The 27,914-nt window shown below is 40.1% G+C and overlaps 3 protein-coding genes across 3 annotated transcripts in view; 2 read left to right on the plus strand and 1 right to left on the minus strand.

Moving 5' to 3' along the window:
- The first annotated feature begins 101 nt into the window (after positions 1-101).
- LOC118421187 (piwi-like protein 1) lies at positions 102-7,606 on the plus strand. Its single transcript, XM_035828349.1, has 9 exons — positions 102-569; positions 1,054-1,221; positions 2,285-2,422; positions 3,010-3,239; positions 3,637-3,968; positions 4,452-4,787; positions 5,450-5,659; positions 6,337-6,535; positions 7,380-7,606. The coding sequence occupies exons 1-9, from the start codon at positions 241-243 to the stop codon at positions 7,604-7,606; spliced, it is 2,169 nt and encodes a 722-aa protein (XP_035684242.1). The 5' UTR covers positions 102-240.
- Positions 7,607-7,962: 356 nt separating this feature from the next.
- Positions 7,963-9,078, plus strand: LOC118421359 (piwi-like protein 1). The gene is made up of 2 exons (XM_035828618.1): positions 7,963-8,148; positions 8,672-9,078. Exons 1-2 carry the CDS (start codon positions 8,070-8,072, stop codon positions 9,076-9,078), a joined length of 486 nt encoding a protein of 161 aa, XP_035684511.1. The 5' UTR covers positions 7,963-8,069.
- A 2,289-nt stretch (positions 9,079-11,367) lies between these two features.
- LOC118420635 (erythrocyte band 7 integral membrane protein-like) overlaps positions 11,368-27,914 on the minus strand; it is a 45,900-nt gene continuing 29,353 nt past the window's right edge. The window contains exons 3-10 of the mRNA XM_035827499.1: positions 20,749-20,858; positions 19,047-19,119; positions 17,308-17,390; positions 15,900-16,027; positions 15,695-15,770; positions 14,896-14,951; positions 14,540-14,618; positions 11,368-13,853 (exon numbers count right to left, since the gene is read on the minus strand). Of these exons, the coding sequence (XP_035683392.1) occupies positions 13,665-13,853; positions 14,540-14,618; positions 14,896-14,951; positions 15,695-15,770; positions 15,900-16,027; positions 17,308-17,390; positions 19,047-19,119; positions 20,749-20,858 (794 nt within the window). The 3' untranslated portion in view covers positions 11,368-13,664. The remainder of the gene's footprint in view (positions 13,854-14,539; positions 14,619-14,895; positions 14,952-15,694; positions 15,771-15,899; positions 16,028-17,307; positions 17,391-19,046; positions 19,120-20,748; positions 20,859-27,914) is intronic.

Below are 27,914 nucleotides of genomic sequence, written 5' to 3' on the forward strand. Positions count from 1 at the left end.
ACTGCAGTGCTGGTTTTACCTAGTGCCGAACGGTCGAACGCCGGAACGGCTCCGGAATCTATATTCGAGAGGGACACTTTCGAACTCCCATGATACTCCGCGTTCGATTAATCCGTTACCAGTTTGAGTACAGACGTTCTTGTTTGTCCATTTTTGTCTTGAATTTGGTAGGGAAATATTTTATCATCGCAGTGATTTATGTCACAAAAAAAACTTTTATACTAACACGTTTGACCAAACATGGACAATGAAGATATTTGGAGCGCGACGAAAACTAAGGGAAGAGGCCGGGGAAGAGGACGGGGCCGTGGCCGGGGAGCTGCTGTCGTAGCGCGCGCCGAAGACCCCGACTGTGTCCGTCAGCCAGTTGGGCGTATCCCTGACGGTGAAGAGACACCTCCTCTCATCCCATCCTCGCCGTTAGGAACGAATCCGAGTGGAGACGATCCACCGAACCCAGCGTTGGTAGAAGCGGTACGGCGTCTGTCTCTTCAGACAACACCAGCCGACACAGCGGAGAGAGGCGGAGGCGAACACACCGGGCCTCAAGTTGTCACAAACTTCATACGGTTTGTTTCATTTGCAAACTTTCAAACTTATACTTACTTACTTACTTACTTACTTACTTACTCTCTCTCTCTCTCTCTCTCTCTCTCTCCCTCTCTCTCTCTCTCTCTCTCTCTCTTTGTGTGTGTCACTCTCTTATTACTGTATCATGTAAAATGCCTTTTATTTGTACATATATATATATATATATATATATATATATATATATATATATATATATTCAATAAACACACAATGTAACTAAAACCCCTAATACCTTTATCCACTGGGTACGCTATATCCGTTATTTCAAAAAACAGGGTGTTGATATCAAGTCGACGTACGGTGGTTTCAAATAGCAATACTAGCATCTTAAAAAGGTATTGCAGTTTACTCCGAAACCACCGTCCGTTGACTTAATACCAGTGAATACCTTGTTTAAAAAACAATGGATATAGATTATCCCGCGGATAAAGGTGAACTACTTTGATATCCTGCCATTCGTAGGTTCACACCTCCGGAGAGCTGGCTCCTCCACGTGTACGATGTATCCTTCACACCGGAAGTGGATAACCGGAAGAGGCGGCGCTCGTTCATAGACCAGTTATTCGGTCCGAGAGCCGCCAACTACACTTGGCTGTTCGACGGTTTCAAGATGCTTTACGTCACAACAAGGTAACAGATATTGGCATTGTACTTGAAACCAAACGTTTTCAGAACTGATCTATATTGCATTTTAACGGGTATCTTTTATCAGTATTTTCACCATCATGACAAATGTCAGCTGTTTTTTTCTTTCCGTAATGACACTGTTCCTGTACTTCTGTACCCTGGTATCCAGAGTACAGCGCTCGCGGCTACGGTTCTTTCCCGGGCCGCTAGCAACATAGCCCCGTAAATAGAATTAGCCGGCCCGGGGAGATACGCCCCGCGCAGTGTTCTGCGTGAAGGTGTAATTCCCTTAGCCGGCTAAGTTGTACTCTGATATCCAGGGCAGTACTTCTGACGTTCCCGATAACATGTTTTCTGTTATACGCCATGTATTATGCTTTCTCCAGTCCAGTTGATATAAGCCAGTCTGCTTGAGTGTGACACCACTGTAGACTGCATGTCCGTTTTGTTGTATTAAACAAACGTAGGATAAGACACGTTGGATGAGTAGCATTGTTTTTCAAAAAGATTCTCTTATTTGATATCAGTGAATATTGCTGATCGCGCCGGCTCCCTTGTGACATAGCAGTTCTGTGGTTAGTTGTAAATGCTAACACTAGTTCACTTTTATCCGTAGGGTCGTGTATCCGTCGACAATATCATGTCGACGGAAGGTGGTTTCAAAATGATAATCATTTTCATACATTTCGATGTCATATATTAGAAATATTGGAATCTGAAAGCACTGTCCGTCGACTTGATATCCTAGTTGTTTTTTTTAAACAGCGCATATAGGTGACCCCGCGGATTTAGGTGAACTAGCGTTACGTTTACGGTTGCTTTATCCTTACAAATATCACGCAAACAAACTATGATGATACTGATCTCCAAGCACATCCTACGTTTGGATGAGATAGTATCATGGGCTGGCCGAAGAAGTGTAGCCGAGGTAGAAGTGTTCAAACGTTCGAATTCGGTGGGAAAACCACATTCCTAAGCCTGCTACACTCCCTCGTGATATTATCTCATCCGAACGTAGGATCTGCATGGAGATTATAAATGATGGTACATTATGTTGTTAACACAGGTTGAGCCAAACTCAGAAGACGTTGGAGAGGGATGTTAAAGACTGGAGCGGGAAGAGATACCGGGCCAAGTTCATGCTAACCCGGGAGATGGGACCGACAGACCCACAAGCCACGCAGTTTTACAACCTTGTCTTCAGGTTTGCGTCTTCCCATTCATTTTCACAAATTCTGATCCATCAGTGTACAGAAAGGACCGAACACTTTTGATTTCCACCATCAGTCTGTCATATTACATGTCCTAGTCTTGGACCTGTGACATTTGGAAGACGATTGCGTCTAGAAGTAAATATCCGATTCTTACCCAGTTGCAGATATTGCATTTCCTTTGGCTGTTAGCATGAAATTTCATCTGTGTTGGTAGAATACATTATAGAAAAATGCTCAGGAAACACTTAACATCCAACACTGAGATTAACACTATAGGGATTTACGCCTCTAAATTTTCGGACGAACTCCTCCGACCTTGTTCACAAAATGAATGACCCTTCTCTCTCCAGGGGTGACGTCGGGAACACACCACTTTTAAAGGAGAAGGTCATAAGTATCAGAAAGTCTGTGACGCCCACCGCCTCTGTTGAGGGTGGGCCAGTGGGTTCTGATGTACACTGCCTCCTTTACGCCTCGCGCAAAGAAATATTATTCTTTGAATATTGTTTACCTGAATGTCCAACCTTCATTAACACACTATCATATTTGTTGTTGCTTTTTTGATGCTGTTCCCCAGGCATTGCTTGTTGGACAAGCTTGGGTATAAGCAGATCCGCCGGTACTTCTACTGCCAGGAGGATTCGGTACCGGTCCCGCAGCACAAACTGAGCGTGATGCCGGGGTTCGACACCGCCATCATGTACCACCAGGGCGGCTTCATGCTGTCCGTGGACCTGTCCTACAAGATCCTCCGCGAACAGACGGCTTATGACCGCATGTACGCCATCTACCTGAAGAAAGGCAAAGGTATGAAGAAATCTGTCATTTTGCAATACTGTATGGCCTTTTTTGGTTCGAACATTTCCAGAATGGAGCAAGTTCAAGTATATGTGATGCACTGATATGTCTATAAATTACGTACCAGTCACAATTTTGAGATTGTTGTTCGAATTCAATTTGAGCTTTGTTCCAACACAAAGGAAACACTCACCACGAATGTTCGGTCGATCTCTTCGACCTCCATATCAGATCATTCACTGCGCTGACTTTCCGGAAACCGGAAGTACATGTATGATGTCAGAAGTGAATCAAAAGTGGGGGATGACGGAAAGTCAGCGCAGTGAATCATCATGAGACATCTGATGAAGGTCTGAGAGATTGACAGAAAATTCATTTATTCGAACACTTTGTTGTTTTCAATCAGGCGACTATAAAAGAGACATGTGCCGAGAAATGCTGGGGAAAGTTGTGACCACGCGTTACAACAACAAGAGCTACACGGTCGACGACATCGACTTTGACCGAAACCCTGACACCACCTTTGAAAAGGAGGGCCAGAAGATCTCCTTCTCAGAGTACTATGCGCAGACCTACAACAGGAAGATATCGGACGTGCATCAGCCGCTACTCGTCAGTAGGAGGAGAAAGAGGCGCCCTGGAATGTCGGAAAATGACGAGTTTATCTACCTGGTGCCCGAACTGTGCTACATGACGAATATTGAGGACACCATGCGGCAGGATTTCCGTGTCATGCAGGTAGGGGTAGCCTGGGTACCACTTTATACAATCGCTTCCCTGCTATTCCACCTGGGAACCTTGATATCTCTCAAGCTTAGGGCACAACCCACCGTACGTGCTTATTGTCCTTACGTTTTTTGGGAGGTCACATGGACGTGGGGAAGGTATGGCAAGAGCAGGGAGGGAGTACGCCTCAACACACGTCACTCGCACGGTTGCATAAGGTGTAAGTATGTGGTCTGCATCGGTACCACGCCTGGCCATGAGCCGGATGCGTGCATCGTTTTTTTTGTTGATGTTTTTTTTGCGCAAGTGGTAAGTACTTACAACGTACAATCTCTATAGCCGCAGCTGCGTTGGAGAGGTGACCGCTAAAGACTATTTCTTAATGCTTAGCGTAATGGGAAAAATCCAAGGGACCGACAAAAAGTGGCTACTATGGCCAGGTGGCCGCTATGCAAAAGTGGCCGCTAACACAGACTGTATCTGTTTCTAATACAGGACCTGGCTACCCACACGCGTCCTGACCCCGCCAAGCGGGCCAAGATGGTACTGGATCTGGTCAAGAAGCTCAACCGAACCCGAGCCACCAGAAACGAGATGGAGAAGTGGGGCATGAAGGTTGAACCCAAATTGTTGAACGCACCAAAAGTGGATCTGGGAAGGCAGACTATCCTCATCAACGGTCAGCCGTGTGACCCGGGCGCTAAGGCGGAGTGGTCGGGACACCTCAGGCGGACCCAGGTGAAGGGACTCCCGCTGCTGAAGACGTGGTTTGTCGTGTGTCCCGAAGCAATCATGGAGGCTGCCTCAAACTTCATTGGATTCTTCAAACAGGTCAGAGCCCATGAGTAACACTTGACTGGCGTTCATGTGCTATACTAGTACTCCTGTTGAAAATTACTAATCATAAGTTTTTGCTTTGATGATTAGAGTCTCTTTTATTGGAAACTATGACTTATTCCTGGGCATAAAGTAACGGTAAGATTTCTACACTAAGGGGTGGACGGTGAACCTAACCTGACAACTTTCTACCATCTCCCTAGGGGTCATAATGTCTGGTTTAATTTAGCACTGAAGCTAGATGTCGCTGATGCAGTGCAAAACAAATGCGGTACAAACCATCTTCTGCCACAACCCCCGCCTAGTTTTGCCATGAGCCCGTTTTTTTCCCTTCGAGCGTGCAGTGCCGGCGTAAGATCTCAAGAACATTTCGAGCAAATACAATATCAAGTATGTAGGTAGGTATTGTATACCTTATTGGTCCAGGTCAATTTTGGGCCTCTTGGTGACCGACCTAGGTACTACAGTTCCGGTCCTGGACATTGTTGTGTAGGAAGTAACTCTATATCAACCGATGTGATGAAACTATTCACTGATGAATTACCTTTCGATAGTCTTTTCTAAAACTTTATGGAATCATCAGTGTTTAAGTATACATAAACTATCTGCAGTCATCTAGCGTTGATATCTTTGATTCCGGACAACCTGACCCTCAGGATGCCCCCAGGATGGGTTTCGAAGTGACAAACGAGAGAATCGCCCGTCTGCCTGATGACCGGGTCATCACGTACGTTAGCACGTTGACCCAACTCGTTCAAGAGGTCAAGGACCTGCAGATGTTGGTCTGCATCGTGCCCAACGACAACAAGGAGAGGTATGACGCCATCAAGAAACTGTGCTACGTGGACTACCCTGTTCCCTGTCAGGTACGGGTGTTAACGCTAGTACACCTTTATCCGTGGGGTAGCTAATATTTGTTATTTTTAAAAGCAGGGTTTTTTAAGATATCAAAGCGATGGACGGCGGTTTGAAATTGCAATGTATACAAAAAAAAATTTAAAAATTGCAGTTTGTAGCCACCGTCCATCGACTTGATCTTCCCAAGTACCCAGCTTTTTAAAGCAATGGATATAGGTTACCCCGCGGAAGGTGGACTAGCATTAAACATGTTTATCAGGAACTTTTTCAATGCAAGAAATGATGGAGGGAAAGATTTATGTCTACAGTTTGTAAAGAGAAAAATGAGATACTAGATATCTAGAGGTGGATCTGTGTGCATCTATATATTACGTTCATGATGGTTAATGGGTCACTTATGGTGGTATCTCACCAGCACTTCACTTGGGGCGACGGTGCGGCACTGTGGGGTTACACAGATAAGTCAACTAATTTCAAAGATAAAGAACTGATTTTCTTACGTTTTGTGAAGTTTGTTTTCTTCTAAGTCATACTTTTACGTATAACGCAATAACTAGAAATCTAATCGGCGAAAATAACACAACTAGGGAACGAATTCTAACCCCCGTGAGATACCACCTTTAGCTATCATTCTTTCGACCCCGATTTTGAATCTACCCCTGTTACACGTATCCCACGTCACCAGGTGATAACCCGTGGCAAGCTGAGGGGCAACACGCAGAAGACGCGGTCCATCTGTACCAACATCGCCTATCAGATCGGCGTGAAGCTCGGCGGCGAGCTGTGGCAAGTCGACCTGCCCACCCCGGCCCGCAGCACCATGGTGGTCGGCATAGACGTGTTTCACGACTGCGCTGACCAGGCCAAGAAACTCTCGCGTGTAGGTACGTCGACGAAGGTTAGACAATAAGACATCCAGGTATTGTTTTTGGTTTATGTATTCGCACAACAAAATACAGAAAACAATACAGAAAATAATGCATAAAACAGGTGCAGGAGGAGGGGAAAACCGTTAACAGCTTGTAGTACTATGCCCTCCTTCTCCATACTAAACAAAATGTTCAATAATCAAGAAAGAAAAGTAACACGCACGATGTGATAATGATATAAACGGATAATCAAATAATAACAGTAATACAAATTGAGATGAGATAATAACTAACCATATGAGGCTACTAAAATTAAGTATTAAGATCCATACGCCAAATAGCAATTACTGAAGCAACTGGAGTGTATATGACGCGTGTGGCGCTACACCCGCCGACAAGACGTTAGCTTTTGAAGTCCAAACAATAGAAGCTAATTACTAGTAACTCATTTGCATCAACATCGTCTTGGCGTCTTATCCTTGTTTCCTTGGGACTGCTAAAAATAATCTTCCTCTCCTTTGCATACTAATTCATCATTAGGATATATAAACCTAATCTCCAACGAGATCTCTTTAGTGTCACTGACGACATGTAGTAGCCTGGGTGCCATATCCGGGTAGTAGTTCGCTCCTATGTTCGCTTCTAATACCCGACGGAACAGCAAAAGCGACTGTATATATTGTACAATGAATGTCAAAGCTAGAAGCGACTGTACATAGTGTATGATAAACGCCGGAGCGAACTACTTTCCGGATGGTACCCCGGCTAGATAGGTAGTAGATTCTATCTGAAACGTCTGACCGTTTCCAAAATCATGTCCAGTTGCTTGAGTAATTGCTATTCGGCGTCTCTCGTCCAGGTTTCGTGGCCACGACTAACGCCACGTGGACGAGGTACTACTCGGCCACGGAGAAGCAGGGACAGGGGGAGGAGGTGATACCGAGTATCGGGAAGCTGTTCTACGCAGCCATGAAGAGATGGTACCATATGAACGGACAGAAGCTACCTGGACGGATCCTGGTCTTCAGGGACGGTGTTGGAGACTCTCAGATGGCCATGGTTAAGGAAATGGAAATCAGTAAGTAAAGCCTGTTCGCCTTTATCCGCGGTTTAACCTATATTCGTTTTTTTTTTCAATGAAAACTAGGGAATTTAGGAATATCAAGTCGACGGACGGACGGTGGTTTCAAACTGCTATATTTTGAAAATTTGGGGATAATTTGAAACCACCAATCATCAACTTGATATCCTGAATACCTTGTGAACAACGGATATAGGTTACTCCGCGGATAAAAGTGAACTAAACGTACAGGTTGATGTTGACATGACAAGCTATGTAATAAAACGCGAAAAAGCGTTTGTGAAAAAGAAACAATCAACGAATGAAAGAAATTTTGAAAGATAAGAATACTGTTTTGCATGTCAAAGCCCGTTAGAGCATTCAGAGAAAGAGTAGTAGGTTTGTGACAACTTTTATGTACATATTCCACCTTTATGAAGCTTACTTCATTTTTCGTGTGAAATATGTTCCTTATCAGGCCAACTGAAGATGTCTGCAGACACGTTTATCAGTGATCTGGTCAACAGTGGTGAGACTGATGTCAAGATGCCTAAGTTCACGGTGATAGGTATGTACAAAATCACCGTTGTCTTTACAATCCTGAGGGTAACTTAATATGTTTGTATGTGTCCTTGTTGCATTCAATTCTTTTGCAATAGGACATACTGCCGGTTACCAAGACTCTGTGGGTCGTTTTTTTTTCTGAAGGCATTTTAGTTCTGTTGCACTCAGTTCGTTGTTTCCAGCCTATCCTACAATAACAGACCGAGTGTAAAAGAATTAACTGACATGCTATCAGAAAACAGCCAGATTCGCGATCGCAGAGCCTGTTAAGTTAAGGCTAACGTCACATTTCCATGCCGGGGCCCTACCGGACTTTTATGGGTTTATACCTTAGAATATACACAGATAATGCCAACGGTTATTTCCTTTGCGTCTTGTGTAGTTTGGTGTCTTTGATATAGATATAAAACTGGTTTGGAAATGTGACGTAGGGCACCAAGGAGGTTACCACTTACCGTCACAGTCGATGTGATAGTTGCTCCTTACAATCTGCGCTATTCACTGTTCCGTTTTGCTTTACCCTATAGTTTGCAAGAAGAGAATCAGTGCGCGGTTCTTCATGGCTGATAAGGGCGGATATCTGTCTAACCCCACTCCGGGCACAACCATCAGCGCATCCGTCACTCGAATGTACGAAGACGAATCGTGGAGCAACTTCTATCTGGTGTCCCAGTCCGTGCGACAGGGAACAGTGGGGCCCACTCACTACGTGGTCATAGAGAACGAGTCTACGAGTGAGGGGAAGACGATCCCCGTGCAGATGCTGCAAAAGATCACTTACAAGTTGACGCACCTGTACTTCAACTGGCCCGGTACTATCAGGGTACCTGCTCCCGTGCAGTATGCGCACAAGCTGGCTTTCTTGGCCGGGCAGCATCTACACAGGGACCTGAGATATGATCACCAACTAGCTGATCTTTTGTTCTTCCTGTAGATTGGTGTGTTAGAAAGTAGATGTCCTGTTTTCCATTCGGACATCTATTCCTAATGCTGAACAATATTCACATATCTGTACCTGTCCCTGGTGCTGAACAACATTCACACATTCATACCTGTCCCTGGTGCTGAACAACATGCACACATTCATGCCTGTCCCTGATGCTGAACAACATTCACACATCCATCCCTGTCCCTGATGCTGAACAATTTTCGCACATTCATACCTGTCCTTGGTGCTGAATAACATCCACGAATCCGTACCTGTCCCTGGTGCTAAACAACATTCACACATGCATACCTGTCCTTGGTGCTAAACAACATTCACACATGCATACCTGTCCCTGGTGCTAAACAACATTCACACATGCATACCTGTCCCTGGTGTTGAACAATATTCAAACATCCGTACCTGTCCCTGGTGCTGAAAAACATTCACACATCCATACCTGTCCCTGAACAACATTCACCAATCTCTGTCCCTGGTGCTGAACAACATTTACGTACCCGTACCTGTCCTTAGTGCTGAACAACATTCGAACATCTATCCCTGTCCTTGGTGCTGAACAACATTCACAGATCCATACCTGTCCTTGGTGCTAAACACATTTACATATCTATCACTACCCTTATTGGTGCTCAACAGTGCTAACAAATCCCCGTCCGTGGTGCTAAACAGCATTCCCACATACACCCCTGTCTCTGATGAGCATTCACACATACACATACATTCCTGTCTCTGTGCTTAACATCATTTATACGTCCATCTTCGTTATGATTGAAGTTCTCTCATCAACTTTACCATTAGCTGTAGAACAAATCATAGATTTAAGGTTCTAATTATAAAGTTTTGATACGTTAGGTCACAAACCAACATCGTCATTGTAGACATGACATTTTAAGACTAATGTTAGAATTTTTTAGAATATGCGACGTCGAGAGAACTATCCTTAGTAAGGCCTATTACATTTTATGCCTTTTACCTTTTGTAAAATATTTCCGCTCATTGTTGCCAATTTCAATATGGTGCTATCATACGTTCTGTATCTTGGGCATACGTCAACTGCCACTTTGTCTCTTTGTTTTGCTCTTCCCTACTAGCGTGATCTATCAAAGAAACATAACAATTACCTGCGTACAATGTTTTTCCGGGCTCGATTTTTTAGACCAGCTTGATCAAATGCAACGTTGTCAATAAGCATTCCATGTCTAAAACGGTTTCCTATCAACTTTGATACATTAAAAGGATATTTACTCACATTTGATAATATCATCAGTTAAAATATCTCTCCGTTAGCCATGTTTATCTTCATTTCATCTATTCCAACTACTAGTGGTACAAAGACGCCAATACTATTTAGCGGAAAGATGTGAAACTGCAACTATGGGTCACCACTCTGTGTTGTGGATGCTGATTGGTCTAATAATTCAAAGAATAATGTTGGACTATTGTGTTTCATATTTTGCGTTCAATAAAAAAAAATTATGTACATGTGGACAACTCCGTTTGTGTTGCCGTACATCAAACACTTGACAATGGGCAGTTGAAATGTGCGCGTTATTCAATCTACTGCATTTATATCATTAACTGCTAGAAGTTGCTTTAAAACATCCAATGTAAATTCGCATTGACCAATATCGATCACCGTTGTGCAGTTCTGTTCTAATCCGGTTAGTGGCGCCCTTGACACGCAGCATCGCCTTTCCAGCGTACCAGCCACTGAATTGTTTTCTGTTATTGTGCGGAGAGAAGTGGAGACAATATGCCCTAAAGTTAACTTTCATGCATGGATATCACTTCTGTTGCCTGTAATATTTCTAATTACCCTTATTGGTAACGTTGCCTGGCGTCATTTAACTACACGTATAAGCTCGTACCGAGGCGCCTCAAATTATGTTACCAAGTTTCTCTCTCTTTTGAACACTCCAGAATACCAAGAGACAGACAATGAGCAATTGCCTACATAATGGCCTAGATATTCTGTGCAAACACCCGATATTTGATGGACGTCTATGATTAAATACACGACCAAACGCTCACCGCGTTACATGAGGCGTGTTGTCGGCATCAGTGGTAGTGGCGCCCGACCAACGTCCCGTAGCGCCACCGGTGGCAGTTACAAACCCTTACATTTTACAAGTTGCTGTTTTAAACTTTTGATATTACTGCTAAGAAAAGTCCTTTGGCACAGCATAACAATACCCTTTTGAAGTTAGAGGATTGATTAAAGCATGGTAAAATAAGATTGAACGGAAACTACATTACACCAATATGGAGTTGCCGATGGGTTTTCAATATTTTTTTTAATTTCCAAACATCAACACTGCCTGGTTACAAAGAACACTACTAAGATCAGTACAATCTTTATCAGCAGTAAGAGAAGTTGAAAACTGCAGTGGGAAATATGGTTATTTTGTATATTCATTATAACAAGCACTAAGGATATACCATTTTGAATGTCCTTGACATACACCAAATGAACCCAGTGGATCACATAAATGAAGCTTGAATTTCTAATGATTACTTTGACGGTGAATATGGAATGCATTATGTACAAGCATACACATGTACAAAAATCCACCCTGACCAAACTTCAGAACATGTCTTACTTTTTGAACCAATCCAGGTCGACTCACTCAAACAATGTCAAGATTCTCCATGTATTTCCTAACTTTCCACAATCACGTTAGAGGCGAGAAAAAATTGTTAGAAGTTGACAGTACAGCAGGACTCTTTTGAAAAGTTACAGGACTGGTTATAAGTCCAACGTCTTACCTCAAAAATTGTAGACTCCAACTGAAAGGACACATTTTCTTAATATTAATTATGTGCTGTTACTGGTTTCGTATTACATTATGTTCCTGTATAGAGGCTGGCTACATATACAAGAAACCGAGTACAAACAGATCCGATTTGCCACCAGGTAAAAAAAAAAAACAATAAAAGCCAGAAAAGATAAGACTCGTGGAGACTCATAAAGGTATGAGAAAGCTCAACAATGTTCAGGTTTTGAAACTTGACACAAATACAATACAGCATGACTCTTTGATTGTTGCAGAAGCATATACATGTACATAGTTTGTATGCGCAAATGCTGCATGCATGTTCAAGAATCTCATACAAAGCACTAAAAGTGCAGTGCAAGCTACTGCTGTGTCCTTCAAAAAAGTGCAAAACATGCTCAAGCCAGGCATTTGCACTCAATCCATGCACAATAGATCTGTAGACAATGCAGAACTGCAATGCAGAAGCGACTGTTCAATGCTGTAAGCATATGAGAGCTCAAATGCTAAATGCATTTTTCCTTATTTGAAGGCAAAACACTAGTCTAATAATCTGCTTGTACGTTTTATTCACATGAATCTCATAAGATTTTCGCAGAAGCTTTATGTTATTCAAAAGCATCCGTTCTCTTTCCAATAACTGTCAAAGAGGATGAAAATCTAGAAGACTAAAGTGTATATTTCAGACCAAACAAGTTGTCTACATTGAGTGTAATCACTAAGCTTGCATTGGTTGCATTGGTGAGTGAAAAAGGAGCACACATACACTGCACACTGCGTACGAAATCTCCAAACAAACAGAAGATGACCTCTTGTATATATAAAATGTTTCCCGACGCAAATCAAGAAACACAAACACACACAAATTAAAATATTACAACAATTACAGAAATCAGAGAACTGTTAACTGACATTTCTACTTTAGTTAAAACTTTTTCAGTACAGCATACAGAACTTGCCTTGTAGTTAAGATTCTTTGGCAGCAAAGTCAAGAGGTACAGTACAATTATAGTATCATCGTCCAACACCTAAGATTAGTTAAACTAAATTCTTGATAAATTCATCACCATTGGAATAAAAAATCTAAAAATCTGTCTTGGAGAACTTTGAGATTTCCTAATTCAAAAAGACAATTGACTAATTTTTAGAACAAATTTTTTTCATCTTTCAACCTCACTACCAATACCAACCTTAGGTATTGAAGGATTATATTACAAATTTTACTAATAGAAAGTTATTAATCACACTAATTAAACTATGTGTTTCACTTATACAGTGTTTACAATCCTACGTTAAAATATGTAGACAGAGGACTTAATTGCCGACACTCAACAACAGAGGTACAAGATCACAAGGCTTTAGGTACAATTCTCCTCAGTAAAGATAGTGGACTTCTTATCTGCATTGGTGATAGCAATTCCTTAAACTTACAGTTACTGCATCTTTGTAATCTGTTGGAGAGGTTGGTAGATTGTTTATGTATGGTGAGGGATGGAATGTTTCAAATGCTACACTACTTTTCCTCTCTTCATCTCTATGTAAATGATTTTTGTAATCTGTAAGCTAATACATAAAGATGAAAAGGGGAGGGGGGTGAATTTGTCAGCAATGCAGAGAAAGAAGTCCAAAGCCTTTGACTGTTGCCGCTATGTAAAAGCAAGCCCTCCCTTCCCGACAGTCAAGGCACACAAGTTACAAGACGGGATTTCCTTAGTCAGTTGAGGCCACGTATTCCGCACATTTCCATCCGTTAGCCAATCAGCAGGAGCCTTCTAACTGATGTGCCTCAACCGTGGCGCTCTACTTTTTCATCATGTTGTTGATGAGGTCGATGGGGAGCGGGAAGATGATGGTGGAGTTCTTCTCGGCAGAGATGCTGGTCAGAGTCTGCAGGTAACGCAGCTGCAGGGCCGAGGGCGACATGGCGATCACGTCAGCGGCCTCCTTCAGGGCGCGGGAAGCGTTCATCTCTCCCTCAGCGGCGATGACCTGTAGGGTGCAAAATAATTAGTCATGATTGACTGTGTGGTACCGGTCTAACTAGGGCAAACCTGCGCTTGGAAGCCAACTGATGCCTACCATGTTAGGGATCCCAGCAGCTGTATAATCAAATACTGGATAATACTTCTATTATTGATGATGGCTGTAATCGTATTCAACCCAGGGGAGCATCGTATTGTTGGGATGTCTGTGGTTGAATCTGTGTGTGTGTGTGTATGATTCGGACTTTTTGTAAGAAGGGCGAAGTGTGCCATTGAAGTTTGTTAAAGCACAACATACAGTATGGGTCATTCACAAACTTCAGTTCAAGAGTCAACACTAAATATGTCAAATATTTTCACCTTTACCTGGACAATGCAGAGTGCATTTACATTGTATTCTATATCATATAAGGCTTTTGTATTTCACACATTTTTACAGTGTGTATCTGACTTTTTGTAAGAGACCGTCTCTGGTTGTCTTGTTACAGCATTTTAAAACATGGCTAATATAAACATGGCATTTTAGAACATGGATACTTATGATTGTGTAATTCACACTCATTCAATCTCTATTTCAAGAAGTCCGTCGATTCTTACAGCCAAATCATCATAGAAAAATAGGTACACTTTTTACATCCACATTTTGAGGTAATGCTGTTATATAGCGTATACATGTGAGAACTGTGACCTCACCTTAGCACGAGCCTCACGGGCGGCCTCAGCCTCGGCGGCCATGGCACGCTGCAGCTGGACTGGCAGGCGCACGTCCTTGCTGTAAACAGGAAAACACAAACACTCAAATGTCAACAAGTGGAACCCAAAGTGAAGTCAACATCAAATGAAGACGGAAAAACACTTCATACTAACTGCATACATACTCCCTCCTCAAATTTAAAAGATTCAGTAAAAAAATGAACATGAATGTACAATATTGATACGTTCTGAGATGGAGTCATGATGACATGATAGAAACTCAAAGTTTAGCTTTCAGTTTCAAAATGTTAACTTAATGTAGATCCGAAAGAATATTGAGTTGGAATCACACTTACATTTCCACACGCTCCACCTTGATACCCCAGGGGTCAGTGGCCTCATCCAGCTGGGACTATAAGAAAACAAGAACAAAATTAATTTTCTCTTCATTGAGAGACCTTTACACTTCTTAAGTATAGAATATCTATTTCTTTCTAACGCTGCCCTAAAAGAAGTTACAAATGGAACCAACTGGTAGTAATATTTCTGTGGTTGAAGTTGTTTCTATATGTAATAAGGAAAGCAGCAAGCTAAACTCTCAATTGTCTTTGACGTCAATGTTGAAATGATAATCTAGCAAAGAATAGACTGATCCCACAGTCCCAACCACCTCTGTCAAAACGTAGAAATTCAAAACCAAAACATTAGCAAATGCAAATATTTGACAGACAGCTAGCTCTCCGTCATTGACCAAACCGTTAAGTGCCAGGCTATGATTGGCTGAACGGCTAATTGTGATTGACAGCCGGGATCGGTCTATTCCATTCAAGGATCCTGAAGACTACAAGGGACCTTCAGAATAGTCCCTATCTACAAATATGCTGAAGAATGACAGAAAGTATTTGATTTTATCAACAAATGTCTCACAAGAACAATGTACAATGACTGTACATCTTGAAAAGATGGTGATTTTGTTTTCACGTTGGAGGGGTTCAAATACAGGTTTTTGTGCAGAATTGTTTCTGCCAGGAACACAAAACACTACAACCAGGAACACAAAACACTACAAAAACCTCTTTTTCACTCCTACTGCAGAACCAAATCCCTACGAAAATGAGCTCATCTACAATATGCCATCGTCGACCACACACGTACCTGCATGGTGTGGCTGATGTTCTCGCGGTCAGACAGGATCTCGGTCAGGTTCTTGGTACCCAGGATGTTACGCAGGGTGGTCTGGGCCAGCAGGCGGGTCGACTGGTTGGCGTTCTCCACGTTGGCGACCGAGATGGTGGCGTTGCTGACGCGGAAGTACACCACGGCGTCCACGGACACGGTCACGCTGTCCTTGGTCAGGATGGTGGTCTGGGCCAGCAGGCGGGTCGACTGGTTGGCGTTCTCCACGTTGGCGACCGAGATGGTGGCGTTGCTGACGCGGAAGTACACCACGGCGTCCACGGACACGGTCACGCTGTCCTTGGTCAGGATCTACGGCGAAAAACATTTCCGTGCAAAATGTCTTTTTACCAACGACATCACATTTTTGGGTGTAGCTCAGAGGAGAATATACATTTATCCCAGCATCCTTTGTGTTACACATTCTACAATACATATTCCAGATGGCTAATTGCCACACAAAAGTTAGTCTCATGGACTTGTTTTATGCATTTTCACAATAAAATGTACTGATGAAATTGGACCAGCTGCTGTACTGTCAAAGGCAAAATGAGAAGTCTACTAGTATTACGTTCAAAGTCAGCCATTTGGGATGTGTATTATGGGTTGTATATTGCAAAGGATGCTGGGATGGATGTAGATCCAGCTCTGGGTAAAGCTACAAGTAAAACAGGCTATGCTCTGATTTGAGAATTCCCTTTTTCCATATTTTGTCTCTGGCTTTTTTTTTTCAGTGTGCAAAGCCAAAAGTCTTTTTGCATGTTATCATGCAATTTTTTTCAACATCATGTAAAATGAGGTATGCAATAGTTTTGATGACTATGAGACAAAACAAGAATTGAACTCTCAAATCAATTTAGATCACGTTTTAAGAAATGTGACTACCAAGGGTGAAGTGCAATATTACTAGGAAGACTGTTGTGCATTTATTGTCGAGATACATTGTTTTTCAAAAGCAATTTAAACTCAATCAAGTTGAACTATTTCTACTTCTGCCACTCAAAAAAGGATTTGCAATAAAGTCTGCTTGACAATGACAACACATTCTATTTCATGCTTTTTTCAAAAATATGTTGTTACAGTGACAATGTCAGCAGACAAAAGTCATGCATTGTCATGCAAAATGAGAATTTCACATGCTAAATCTATATAATTCATACTAGATACATGTAGTACTGTGAAAGAAAGATCATAGAAAGGAAGCCAAAAAAGAAAACAGTGGAGCAAAAAGTCTGTCATGCACAATAAGTGTGTTAGTGTGTTAATGTCATATTTAAGGGTGCATGTGGCATGTATCTCCCCAAAAGACATTCAAAAACCTTAACCCAATGACAGTGAGAACAAACTGTAAGAAAGAGATTACAATTCATTCAGAAATACAGATACTGAGATAGGTTATTGGCATTTTCTTGTCCACAATTTGCCTTCATACAAACATATTAAAAAGTTACCCTGCATACACATTTCAACTTTTGTAAATTTTTTTTTTTTAATTTGAAGTTATTGACTTTTCTTTTGAAAAGGGAGTTAGTTCAGTTGGGGATCTGCAGTACCAGCCAGAGAAGACAGGTGTCATTACAAACTTGATGTACCTCTTGTGGAGGCACATTAAATGACAGGGTACGCAGGTCCACCTTTTTGTAGTCATCGGTACAAGGCAGTATGAAGAAAATGCCTGTTAAGAGCAACAAGGAAGCAAAACATACACTTGTTGAGTTGAGAGCATGCACTTGGCATGTATCAAAACAATGACATAAATGCTACAAACAATAACAAATCAGCGTGAACAGTTGGGGCATAAACCAAACATGAGAAAAAAAGATAATTTCAGAAAAATGCATAATCGATAGGTGAAAATATTACCCAAAAAAATCCTAGCTTGTTGCAAAGCAGAATCTACTCCATCTTCACATACACACTCAAACTCTGAGTATAGTTTGCTTTCTTGTTATTCTGCTTCGTTTCTTCATACCACCTTGCACGGTTGCCAAAAAGCCATTTTGACGCCCGATAAAGTTGTATTTTTAGCATGAAAGTTCATCTGTGTTAGTAGAACACATTATAGAAAACAAGGTCGACGGAGATTGACCGAAAATTCAGACGGTAAGGCCCTATAGTTATTACATTGTTAGAAGTAAAGTTTAGCAATTTTTTCTATAGGTTGTACTTTTTGTAAAGAGATGAAAGTATCTAATGTCTAAGAAAATTGGGGTGCTTTTGGGAGCAGTAGGGTACCAGCAAGACGAGAAAGGAGTCTTGAGATACTACCTCTTGCGGGGGAACGTCAAACGATATGGTACGCAGGTCCACCTTTTTGTAGTCATCCGTACAAGGCAGTATGAAGAAAATGCCTGTCAAGAGCAAAAAAGAAAGCATAACATACGCAGAGGTGAGTACATGCATGTTAAAGATAGGAGAAAGACGCTACATCACAACAAACCAGTGGGCACTTTTTCTGTGGCTTTAAGCAAAAAGCATCTTTATTGGCAACACCTCAGGGGTGGAGCCTTTTTGTCACTGTACCAAACACCAAATCATCACCTCTTGACTTGTAGAAACAATCTGAAATGTTTTGTATATGGAAGATTAGTGTTGGCTGGCCACAAATTGTGCTGCTGACTTGTGATTTGTTGTAGCATTCATACCATTTCACCATGAACACTGTATAGGGGGGTCTGTTATATTGAGAAGTGGGATATGCTTTGAATCATCAAAAAACATGACAATCATCAGAAAAAATCTTTCTTTGTCAGTTTTGCCAATTCCATTTCTCTTGATATACAGTCCGCCCTAACGTGTTGTTGGCTGCGTTTGGTCGTTATTTGGTACCTCTTGGGGCGGAACGTCAAAGGCTTGGGTTCGGAGATCGACTTTGCGGTATTCGTCAGTGCACGGCAAGACGAAAAAGATCCCTTGGGAAGGAAACAAGTAGGTGAGGATTCTATACATGCTAAGTTTAAGTTCAATGACCTCATGTTTCAGAAACTGTGTCTCTTCAGAGGACTGCAACCCTTGTCAGTAGCATATATTAGAGTTCAAGACAAATCCCGTACCTTGTGGTACAGAGATAGGACTGCCTATAACAAGACAATCACAAATTACTTTGACACAACAACACAGCTACAGATAAATGTATTCCAGTATGTATACATGGATCTTTGTAATTATCACAGTCAGGTTCTACATGTTAAATAATGATATAAATCAAGGCAAAACTAATAACCTTTCCATGTCTGTCAGGAACTAAAAAAAAACGCAGTAAGCTTCATTTTCTCCTATAGTTAATACAATCATTTCCCAAGACGCAGTGAAGATGAGAGAAATGTCTTACCAGGTCCCTTGGCTCCTCCAGGCAGCAGCCGCCCCAGTCGGAATATGACGGCTCGCTCATACTCCTGCACAACCTGTCAACACCAAGCACAGCTCATAATACATCAACAAACAAACAGATAAATACAACTACGAAGTACTTCAAAGTCATGACTTTATTAAAAATCTACTTCAGGGGAATCATTTGCAATAAATGGTGGAAGGAGAAAAAAATCAAACACATAAAATTTTAAGAAGCAAAAGTGGAGTAATAAACAACTATTCTATGTCCATTTCCAGTTCAGCTATTGAAGACATTGAGTTTTCATCAAAAGTCTTAAATCTAAAATATGTTTGCATCAGTTATAACAATACCTACAGTAATTGGTTAGCAGGGCGTACATGATTTCAAATGGTTGACATCAATTAGTCATTAGTAAAAATTTGTTTGTAAGCTTAAAGTATGATGATCACATGCCGAGATTTAAGTTTATACAGATATCTGTTCCCTCCAGAATGTTGATTTGTGTTCTTGAAAGATTATGGATTGTTGAAAGTACAATAACAGGGCTCAAAAAACATGTTTCTGCATAAACCTGCACAGGTACAGGTAACATTGGAAATTACCTGCACCAGTCAAATTTTGCCTGCACTATTTAGAATCTAGAATGAAGTATTGATCATGCTAAAATCTGTTCAGAAAGCATTGAATTATTTTACTTAAAATTCATAGCTGGTAACAGTCAATGCAGCTAGCAAAAAATCCACAATACACCTACATCAAAGTACATGGACCAGCGCAGGTAAGGTGCAGGTAGACATCAGAAATACCTGCACAACTCCAATTTGACTTGCACTAACCTGCATATACAGGTGATATTTTGAGCCCTGTAACATTTTAACTAATTATAATCAGGGAATTATTGTAATTGTTTTGGTACAATTATGTGCCATGATTTCGACTACTGTTGACAACAAATTATTCATGTCCCCTTGTCACTGGCTTGACATTAGGATATGAGTAATTTTATTGTCAGGGACCCCTTTCCAACAGACAATGATGGCTTAGCAACCGAACAATGACCAAAATAAGATTTGTATGATCCTTGATTTCATCATTAGAATATAACACAAGATACAAAAGTATGATTTAAAAAAAAAAGATTAAAACATCTTTTAACATTGTTTATCTAAGAAACTCATTCAGCAGTGAAATATTGTGAAATGCATTTACATGCGCAGCAATTTAATTTCGCGGTAGCGGGAAAAAGTACTTTTTGCGGTTGTTTTCCTTTCGGGGTAGCACTGTACTCTCTAGTCTTAGTGCCATGGAAAAATTTTCGCAATGGTTTTAAGTTCGCAGTGAAGTGGCCACCGCAAAAACCATGGACATTAAATCACTGCGAAAGTTTCTGCATTTACAGTACTATGAAATCTTTGGTAATCTTAGTTAGTGGTTGCAAACTTTTAGCAGTGGAAAGGGGGTCTAACTGCATTGCCTCCAAGGATAGTCAGGTCTTGGAGGCACTACATGCAGCTGCACACAATTGGTACCTTTATGCAGATGCACAGAGCTACAGGGAAGGTACAGATCACAATGATGTAGGAGATAATGGTGATGATCCAACCGCAGCATCCAAGACCAGCATCTTCAGCTTCAAAAGCTACATATAGGAGGTAAAAACGAAATGATAACATTAACGTACAGTGTAATTGATAACTACCTTTATGCAGATGCACAGAGCGATGGGGAAGGTGCAGATGACAATGATGTAGGAGATAATGGTGATGATCCAGCCGCAGAATCCAAGACCAGCATCTTCATCTTCATAAGCTACATGTACATGGAAAAACATACCAATGATTACAACGACTGCAAATACTTGAATTGGTAATACTATAGTGCAATCCATATTTTTACATGTGACAGACAAATGCAGTCAAATGTGCATGTATTGTAGTACAGAAAAATGCAGACAGTCGCAATATCATAAAATGATCACAACAACAGAAAAAGAATCAATCATTTCAATCAGTGTCCGAGTTGAAAAAAGTTTAACTTAATGAACATGAAAATACTAATGTCTATTGTCACACTCATATCCACAATAACAATCCATACATACATACCAACAAGCATGTATACAATATATCAACTACATGAAAAAAAATCATAAAATTTTGACACCATGATTTTTATTAGCCTGTATAATTTACCTGCAAGACTTCATATCGTTTTTTTTTTTAAATCACACTATTTCATACTCCACAAAGAAAATATACAAGTCATATAACCTCTATCCTTATATTATGTAGCCGATATTGCCAAGATCCTAACATCTAGCCCATACAGCATACTTTTACAAAGCCCACAATAACATTTACACCACACCATCTAAAAACACTAACATTAACAGTAGACCAAGTCATCGGCTAATTCAGCACTATTGACGAAAACAGTTCTAGTCATACACACAGTACATGGACAAACATAGTCATAGATCAACCCACCTGCGAAAAAACATGGAAAGTAAATGTTAAACCTTAGAGCCGACTTCTGGGCGGCCATTCCGTGCATGATTTTCCGTCACTACGACACGTAACGAATGTCTGGCAACACGAGAGCGCAAGGGACAGCCTAATGAAGCACAGCACATCACTTATAGTACCCCATGTTACTGTTGCTTCCTACGACCCGTACACAATGTACACGACACTTTAAATCTTATCAAATCAGGCAACTCCCAGGGTACTACCCGAGCAAAGCAACATGATGCGTATGATGTATGCACTCTCCCTATATCATATACTCTTTCATCTTTTATCCCCGTTTCTACTTAGAACTAAACAGCAAACCCCATAAATATATTGTGATGAAGTTGCCTTGATTGGAACTATCATTCATACCTGTCTGATTAGTTGCAGACAAAGCAAAAACTCAATTGAGCTACTCTTGGCTCTGTTCCCGAGAGATGTGGGCATGGTTTACTGAACAACTGAAGGTTCCTGAGCGCAGAACGATGCTCTATTCTACTTTGTAATGTGAGGAAAACATGGATGTAATCAAAAAAAAAGCGTAGATTTAGTACCTCCTTTAGATTCCAGTTTGATTGTGAAAGCTACTATGTCACAATGCACTACTAAAACCTGTACATATATATACTAGCCTTTTCATAGGCTTTAACCACGTATAGATAAAAGCAACAAGTTATATATATATTATATTATAGGCATTATGAACAATTATCATAAACTTGATAAAGCTAGCCGACCTATAGCTATAATCACTTTAAAAAAACAGCTTGTTTGCTTCACTCACTCTTTGCTTTTATTTGGTGCTTTTAGGACCAGGCATTATGACGCCTCATACACTTCGGGGTGGGTCATTAACCCTTAATGAAGATATGATTACTGTACAAGCTATAGTTACAGTCAGTAAATTTGGCAAAAGTGGCATGTCTATGGAGAAGCACTACAACAGACTGACATGTGGGAGGATCTGAGTATACAAAGAATTCCAATATGTATGATATACATGTAATATGCTTTAACCAATGGAGATTTAACTTGCTTTCATATGTAACCCACCGACATAATGGATTATTGAAGTAGTTGTTAAACGGCCAGTGGTTTAACTTTGGACACTGATTCTTCAGACTTTGTTGTTCAGATTGAAGACGTGCGGATGCTAGGTAAACTCGACGTTCAATTTCATAGCGGTGGGCCCAGACAACACCAATCAATGGACGCCAGGACAAGGGAAGTAAATCTCACGTTCAGCGCACGTCATGGCATCAGGTGGGCCCGCAAAAGACCTTAATTGATAATTACTATTTGATACAGTTGAGCTTCCAGCTTGGTGGGGGTCTAGAAAAGGGAGGGACACATTAACGTACTGGAAATCTAAGAAATAATTTTTCAAAGACTACTTTTAAGTTCTTTACAAAAAAACTTACGACCAAAAGCTATTATATATACACAGAAGCAAGTCTTCTAAAATGTTGATGTAAACTATACGAAATATCAGATAACTTTGAACATCTGGCTTTATTTAAAAGCACAATGTTCTTGTAATCTATAGAATGTCTGCAAATCAACAGGACCGATTGTTCTAGCTTCGTTTCAAACATGTAAAAGATCTGTTATTATTGCTCCAGATGTAAGTTTTCGTGCATATTTCAGAAGAAAAAAATGACAGACTTCCTGGCAAAACATTATTCAGAAGAATAGGAATGAATAAAGCCCTTACCAATACTGAGAAGAGACAAGCATATTTTTTACCACATTCCGAGTCCACTTCCAAAGTCTGATGCTTTGGCCTCCACTGTAGTTGCCTCATCTCCACAGATAAAGAGTTGCACATCCCATGAACCTGTGCTTCTCTCACATGTACGTATTCCATCTCATCTGTTCTCATACTCATCTCAGAAATCCTTTTCTTCACACTGATAATATCAACTCGACTACAAACGCTATAATTCACACCATCCCAGCCATCGATTGTCTGTTAAGGCCTGGACGTGCTTCCGTGATTCCTTTATAGCTGAGAGGAGCGGACATCGAAATCATCTGTCCATATAGATGTACACGAACCCACTCAAAAGGTTAATTAGAACTGACACTTCTTATTGGTCCCTAACAAATAATCTTTACCAAATCACTGATCATGTTTCATGCTACATAGAAGATTGTCAAATCAAGGTGTGGAATTCAAATCTAGGCATATATAGGTACACGTGGGGTACACCTAACAAAAAATGTACACATGTATGATGTAAGTTTACAGAAGTGATAGAATGTCAGTAAAACCTAATTGCAAGTCTTACTGTATTTCTTCCCAGCTGAAATCTCATAGCAACAGTAACCTAAAAATTCTAGTACACTTATTGATAAGTACTCTACTTGTAAATTACACAAGATTTTATCATTTTTTTGACACTCGAACACATGTCCAGAATATGCTGTATACTAGTATAAAACAGTACTTTTATAAGTAATAACTTTCTGTGTATTTACATTTTATGTGCATCGATGTACATTAGATGCACACATGTAATTTTGGGTGCGCAAAAGTGCAAATACTCACAGTATTTAAGCCCTGCAAACTCTTATTCTGAATGCAAAAGTACAGACGTTCTTGTCATTTCTTGATTGCTTTCTAATGACAAAGTGTTGCTGGTAATAAAACTAATATAACTCGCCACATTTCATCTAAACATGATGACATCTATCCCTGGAGCGGCACGCATGATAGGACAGACGACGCCTACGTGCCCCCAGGGTGCTATCTCCAATATGTCAGCAAAAAACCCTAATACATCACCGATGATCACCACGAAATTAAAAAAGCAGCACTAACCAGAAACTTCAACACACCGAAGCCAAAAGGCACAGGTAAATGAAATAAAGATGCCACAACTGAAATAACTGGGTACTTATACAATTTGTATTTAAAACTGTCGTCATCCAAAAAAGGTTGCATTTTGTTTGCTTGTTAGAAAATATCATATAGTCTTTTTGGCATCTGAGGGTATGCTGATTCTTCAATTTGGGTATTCTAATTCTTCAATTTGAAAAATAATTTCTAACCCCTTACCATTACAGAACTTGGCAGTCATGTTTGACAATCAGAAATATGTGTATGATATATTTGAATGCTGTTGGCACCAGTGAGCGACCGAGGCTGTGGAAACGATGACTAAAGCTGACAACCGTCTCCTGAGCCGAAGAAAGTTGGCATTTCAGAACATTTTGTTCTTCAATTGGGCTGAAGCACGAAAAAATACAGAAAATTGAAATTTGATATTCATCCCCGTGACATAAAAATCATTTAGAATCTAGCACTCTTGTTTGCCTAACAGAATTGACTGTATGATTGATTTTGAACAATGTTGACAACAGAGAACATTAAATTCTTTAATTGGAGTAAAATCAAATCAAGAAAAATTAAAACTGAAATGGCAGCCTGTATAATAAACTGTAAAACGATGTGTCAGAAATATTGTTTGCCTATTGGAATTGAGTGTATGATACATCTGCACAATGTTGGCAGCTGATAACATTCCATTCTTCAATTGGGGAAAATGAAATTTCAAAAGAATATAATATTATATAAAACTGAAATGTATGAACTGTAAAACGATACGTCAACAATCTTGTTTGCCTATCAGAAATGCGTGTATGATATATTTGTATGTAGTTGCCATCTGAGGGCATCTTGTACATTTGAAGGATGGACGCGGCCTTCGGGCGGTGCATTTCCATTATAGAGTACTCCACCCTGACCTGGGGCGGCCCCCCCACTAATCATACCTACGGCTTAATATGACAAGGTGGGGGCTGCGATAGGGGCAGGTGGATTTTTACAGTCTTTTTTTACATTTTCTTACTTCAACTAAAAATGCTTTTTCAAACAAGAACAAAATTGCTCAGGCCATAAAACCACATGTATCAACTCAAGTTACTTTGACTGATGGGTGTAAATTTTTAGTGTTAAAATTTGTTGAAAATTTGGTTTAAAACCGAAGAATTTTGAATGGAATGATACAGTACACCAATACACTTTTGACTTGAATGTGGGATGCATACTTGTACATTGTACTAGTAGTAGTAGTGCTACTATTGACAAAGAATTGAACTATAATAATGTTTGCAAATCAAAATATTGTATTTTTTTGCACATGTCAATACCTTTCAAACATGTGATTAAAAATGTTTTAAACTGATTCAAGCTATTCACAACAAGTAACCCTATTTTTTACCTCTTTGTAATAATTGCCTGGAGCTGGATATCAAATTTTCATATGCATATTTCAATCATCTGAGAACCCCTTCATCATTGGAGCACCGACCGAAGCTCTGCTTATGTGGAAGGCCAAAGGTGCTTGCTGGCCATCTCATCCAATCACTTTGGTCATTTCTCAAAATACAGGAGAACACCCCAGATTTTATTCATAATAGCAGTGCAATTTCATATATAATATTTGTGTAATTTTCAACATAAAATCATTCTTTTCCACATAAAACTAGTATTATATTAATATTGTACATGCAAAGATTCACAAAAAGCCAAGAACAGACATTAATTCCCAATGAAAAGTGCCACAGTAACATATTGGAGATACAACACATTGGTACTTAGACCTGTCCTTGGTGCTGAATGGCTGTTCTAACATTGCTATCCACCAGTATCATTCTGTTATGGCTTTACAGAGTGTCTTTAAACAGCTTTTAAACTAAACGCAAACTTACTATATTGTGATTCAATAGTGGGCATTACACTTACTAACACTTCTGACCTTTTGGTTAGAGTTATATCATTTTTGTTACTAAATAAGAGTTAGATTTAGCAATTTTTTCCTGATTTTTATAAATCTTGTTTCTGAAAGTGTTTGCCCTTTCGTTTGCATTTCTTTTTTCAGAATAAAATTTGGAAACCAAATAAAATGGCAGAGTTAACAAAAAACAACAATGTTGATAAGTCATAGATTAATGCTACATGATGAAAATGACATTGGGCATGGATCAAATGATAACATCTTTTTTCAGCTATTGTTAACTATGTAATATTTTAAACTTTTAATGCAGCACATGCTCAAGGTACACTTTCTGACAGTGTACCAAGAGGGGCATTGCCCCCCTCCCCCTTTCCCTTTGAATGATTACAGTAAAGACTATTTCTTTTATCACTTAACCCTGTTGCTACAATGAAGACACTTCATGTAATCCTTTTTCCTACTATAGATTTGTCACAAGTACCGCTATATCCTGAGGGTAAGCTCAAGAAACAAAACCTGCAATACTGCAATAAAATGACAGGGGTCTCTTCTGAGTTTGATGAGCCTCAGGTGCAAGACTAGGTAATGGCACCCACTTTCACACACCATCAAGTCTTGAAGACCGATAAAGGCGATTGTGCAAAGAAAAGGTCAAACTGCTTCTCCAAACTACACTTTTACGAGGCTGTAAACTTGTGACACTACAACAAAAATACTTGTAACAACCGCTGCAGAAATTTGCTTGTTCCAGATGATTTATTTTTAATACATACAAATGTATTTTTTATAACAGCCATAAGTTTCTTTTCTGGTCCCTTTTCACTAGTCATATCTCCACCACTAATAGTTAGACTAGCAGCAGAAAAAAACTGAATCATTTTCTTGAAACAGGACTGATATGATATCATTCAAATATGAAAAAAAGTAAAAAAAATGACATTTCTATCAAAATATCAAGATGTTTCAACTGCTCTGAGATGTGCTGACTTAAAACCTTCTTTCAGCTCCACTAGCAAATATATTTAAAGGTAGCATCTCTACATGTATATGTATATGCATAACATCAGCATTCAATGTATACAAATGTAGCATACAATACACATGTCAAGTATCATAACATCTATAACTCTATCACAGTTTCCTCAGCAACCATTAATTAATCCGCAGGGAACACAAATTATTGATGAAAAAACAAAAATGTTAATGAAGGTGATTGACATTTGTGGGAACATAAGCAATATCGATTACATCTATTTCATGAGCTTAGGGAGACTCAATTGTCTTTCAATTTCCAACGATACAAAACATGTAAAATGAGTGTTTATTACTGACTACTTTAACATTTTATGGTTGGAGCCAACCACTAGTTTAAACACAGTACTGTAAATCTCACAATATTCACAGTGGTTTTATTATTCTAGTAACCTTTTAATGTGAATTCAAGACATTGCTAATAAGCGTTTTTACTGTATCATTACTACACTAGTGTTACAGAATCGTTTTTGCCGCAAGCGTTAAACGGTAGGAAAACGGTCGTCCTGTCCCTTTCGAAAGTGAAAATAACAGAATCTACAGTATTGGGTAGATGGACCAATCTGGTGCCCTGGAGGCTG

Source organism: Branchiostoma floridae, chromosome 8 (assembly GCF_000003815.2).
Source record: "Branchiostoma floridae strain S238N-H82 chromosome 8, Bfl_VNyyK, whole genome shotgun sequence".
NCBI classification, from domain to species: domain Eukaryota; kingdom Metazoa; phylum Chordata; class Leptocardii; order Amphioxiformes; family Branchiostomatidae; genus Branchiostoma; species Branchiostoma floridae.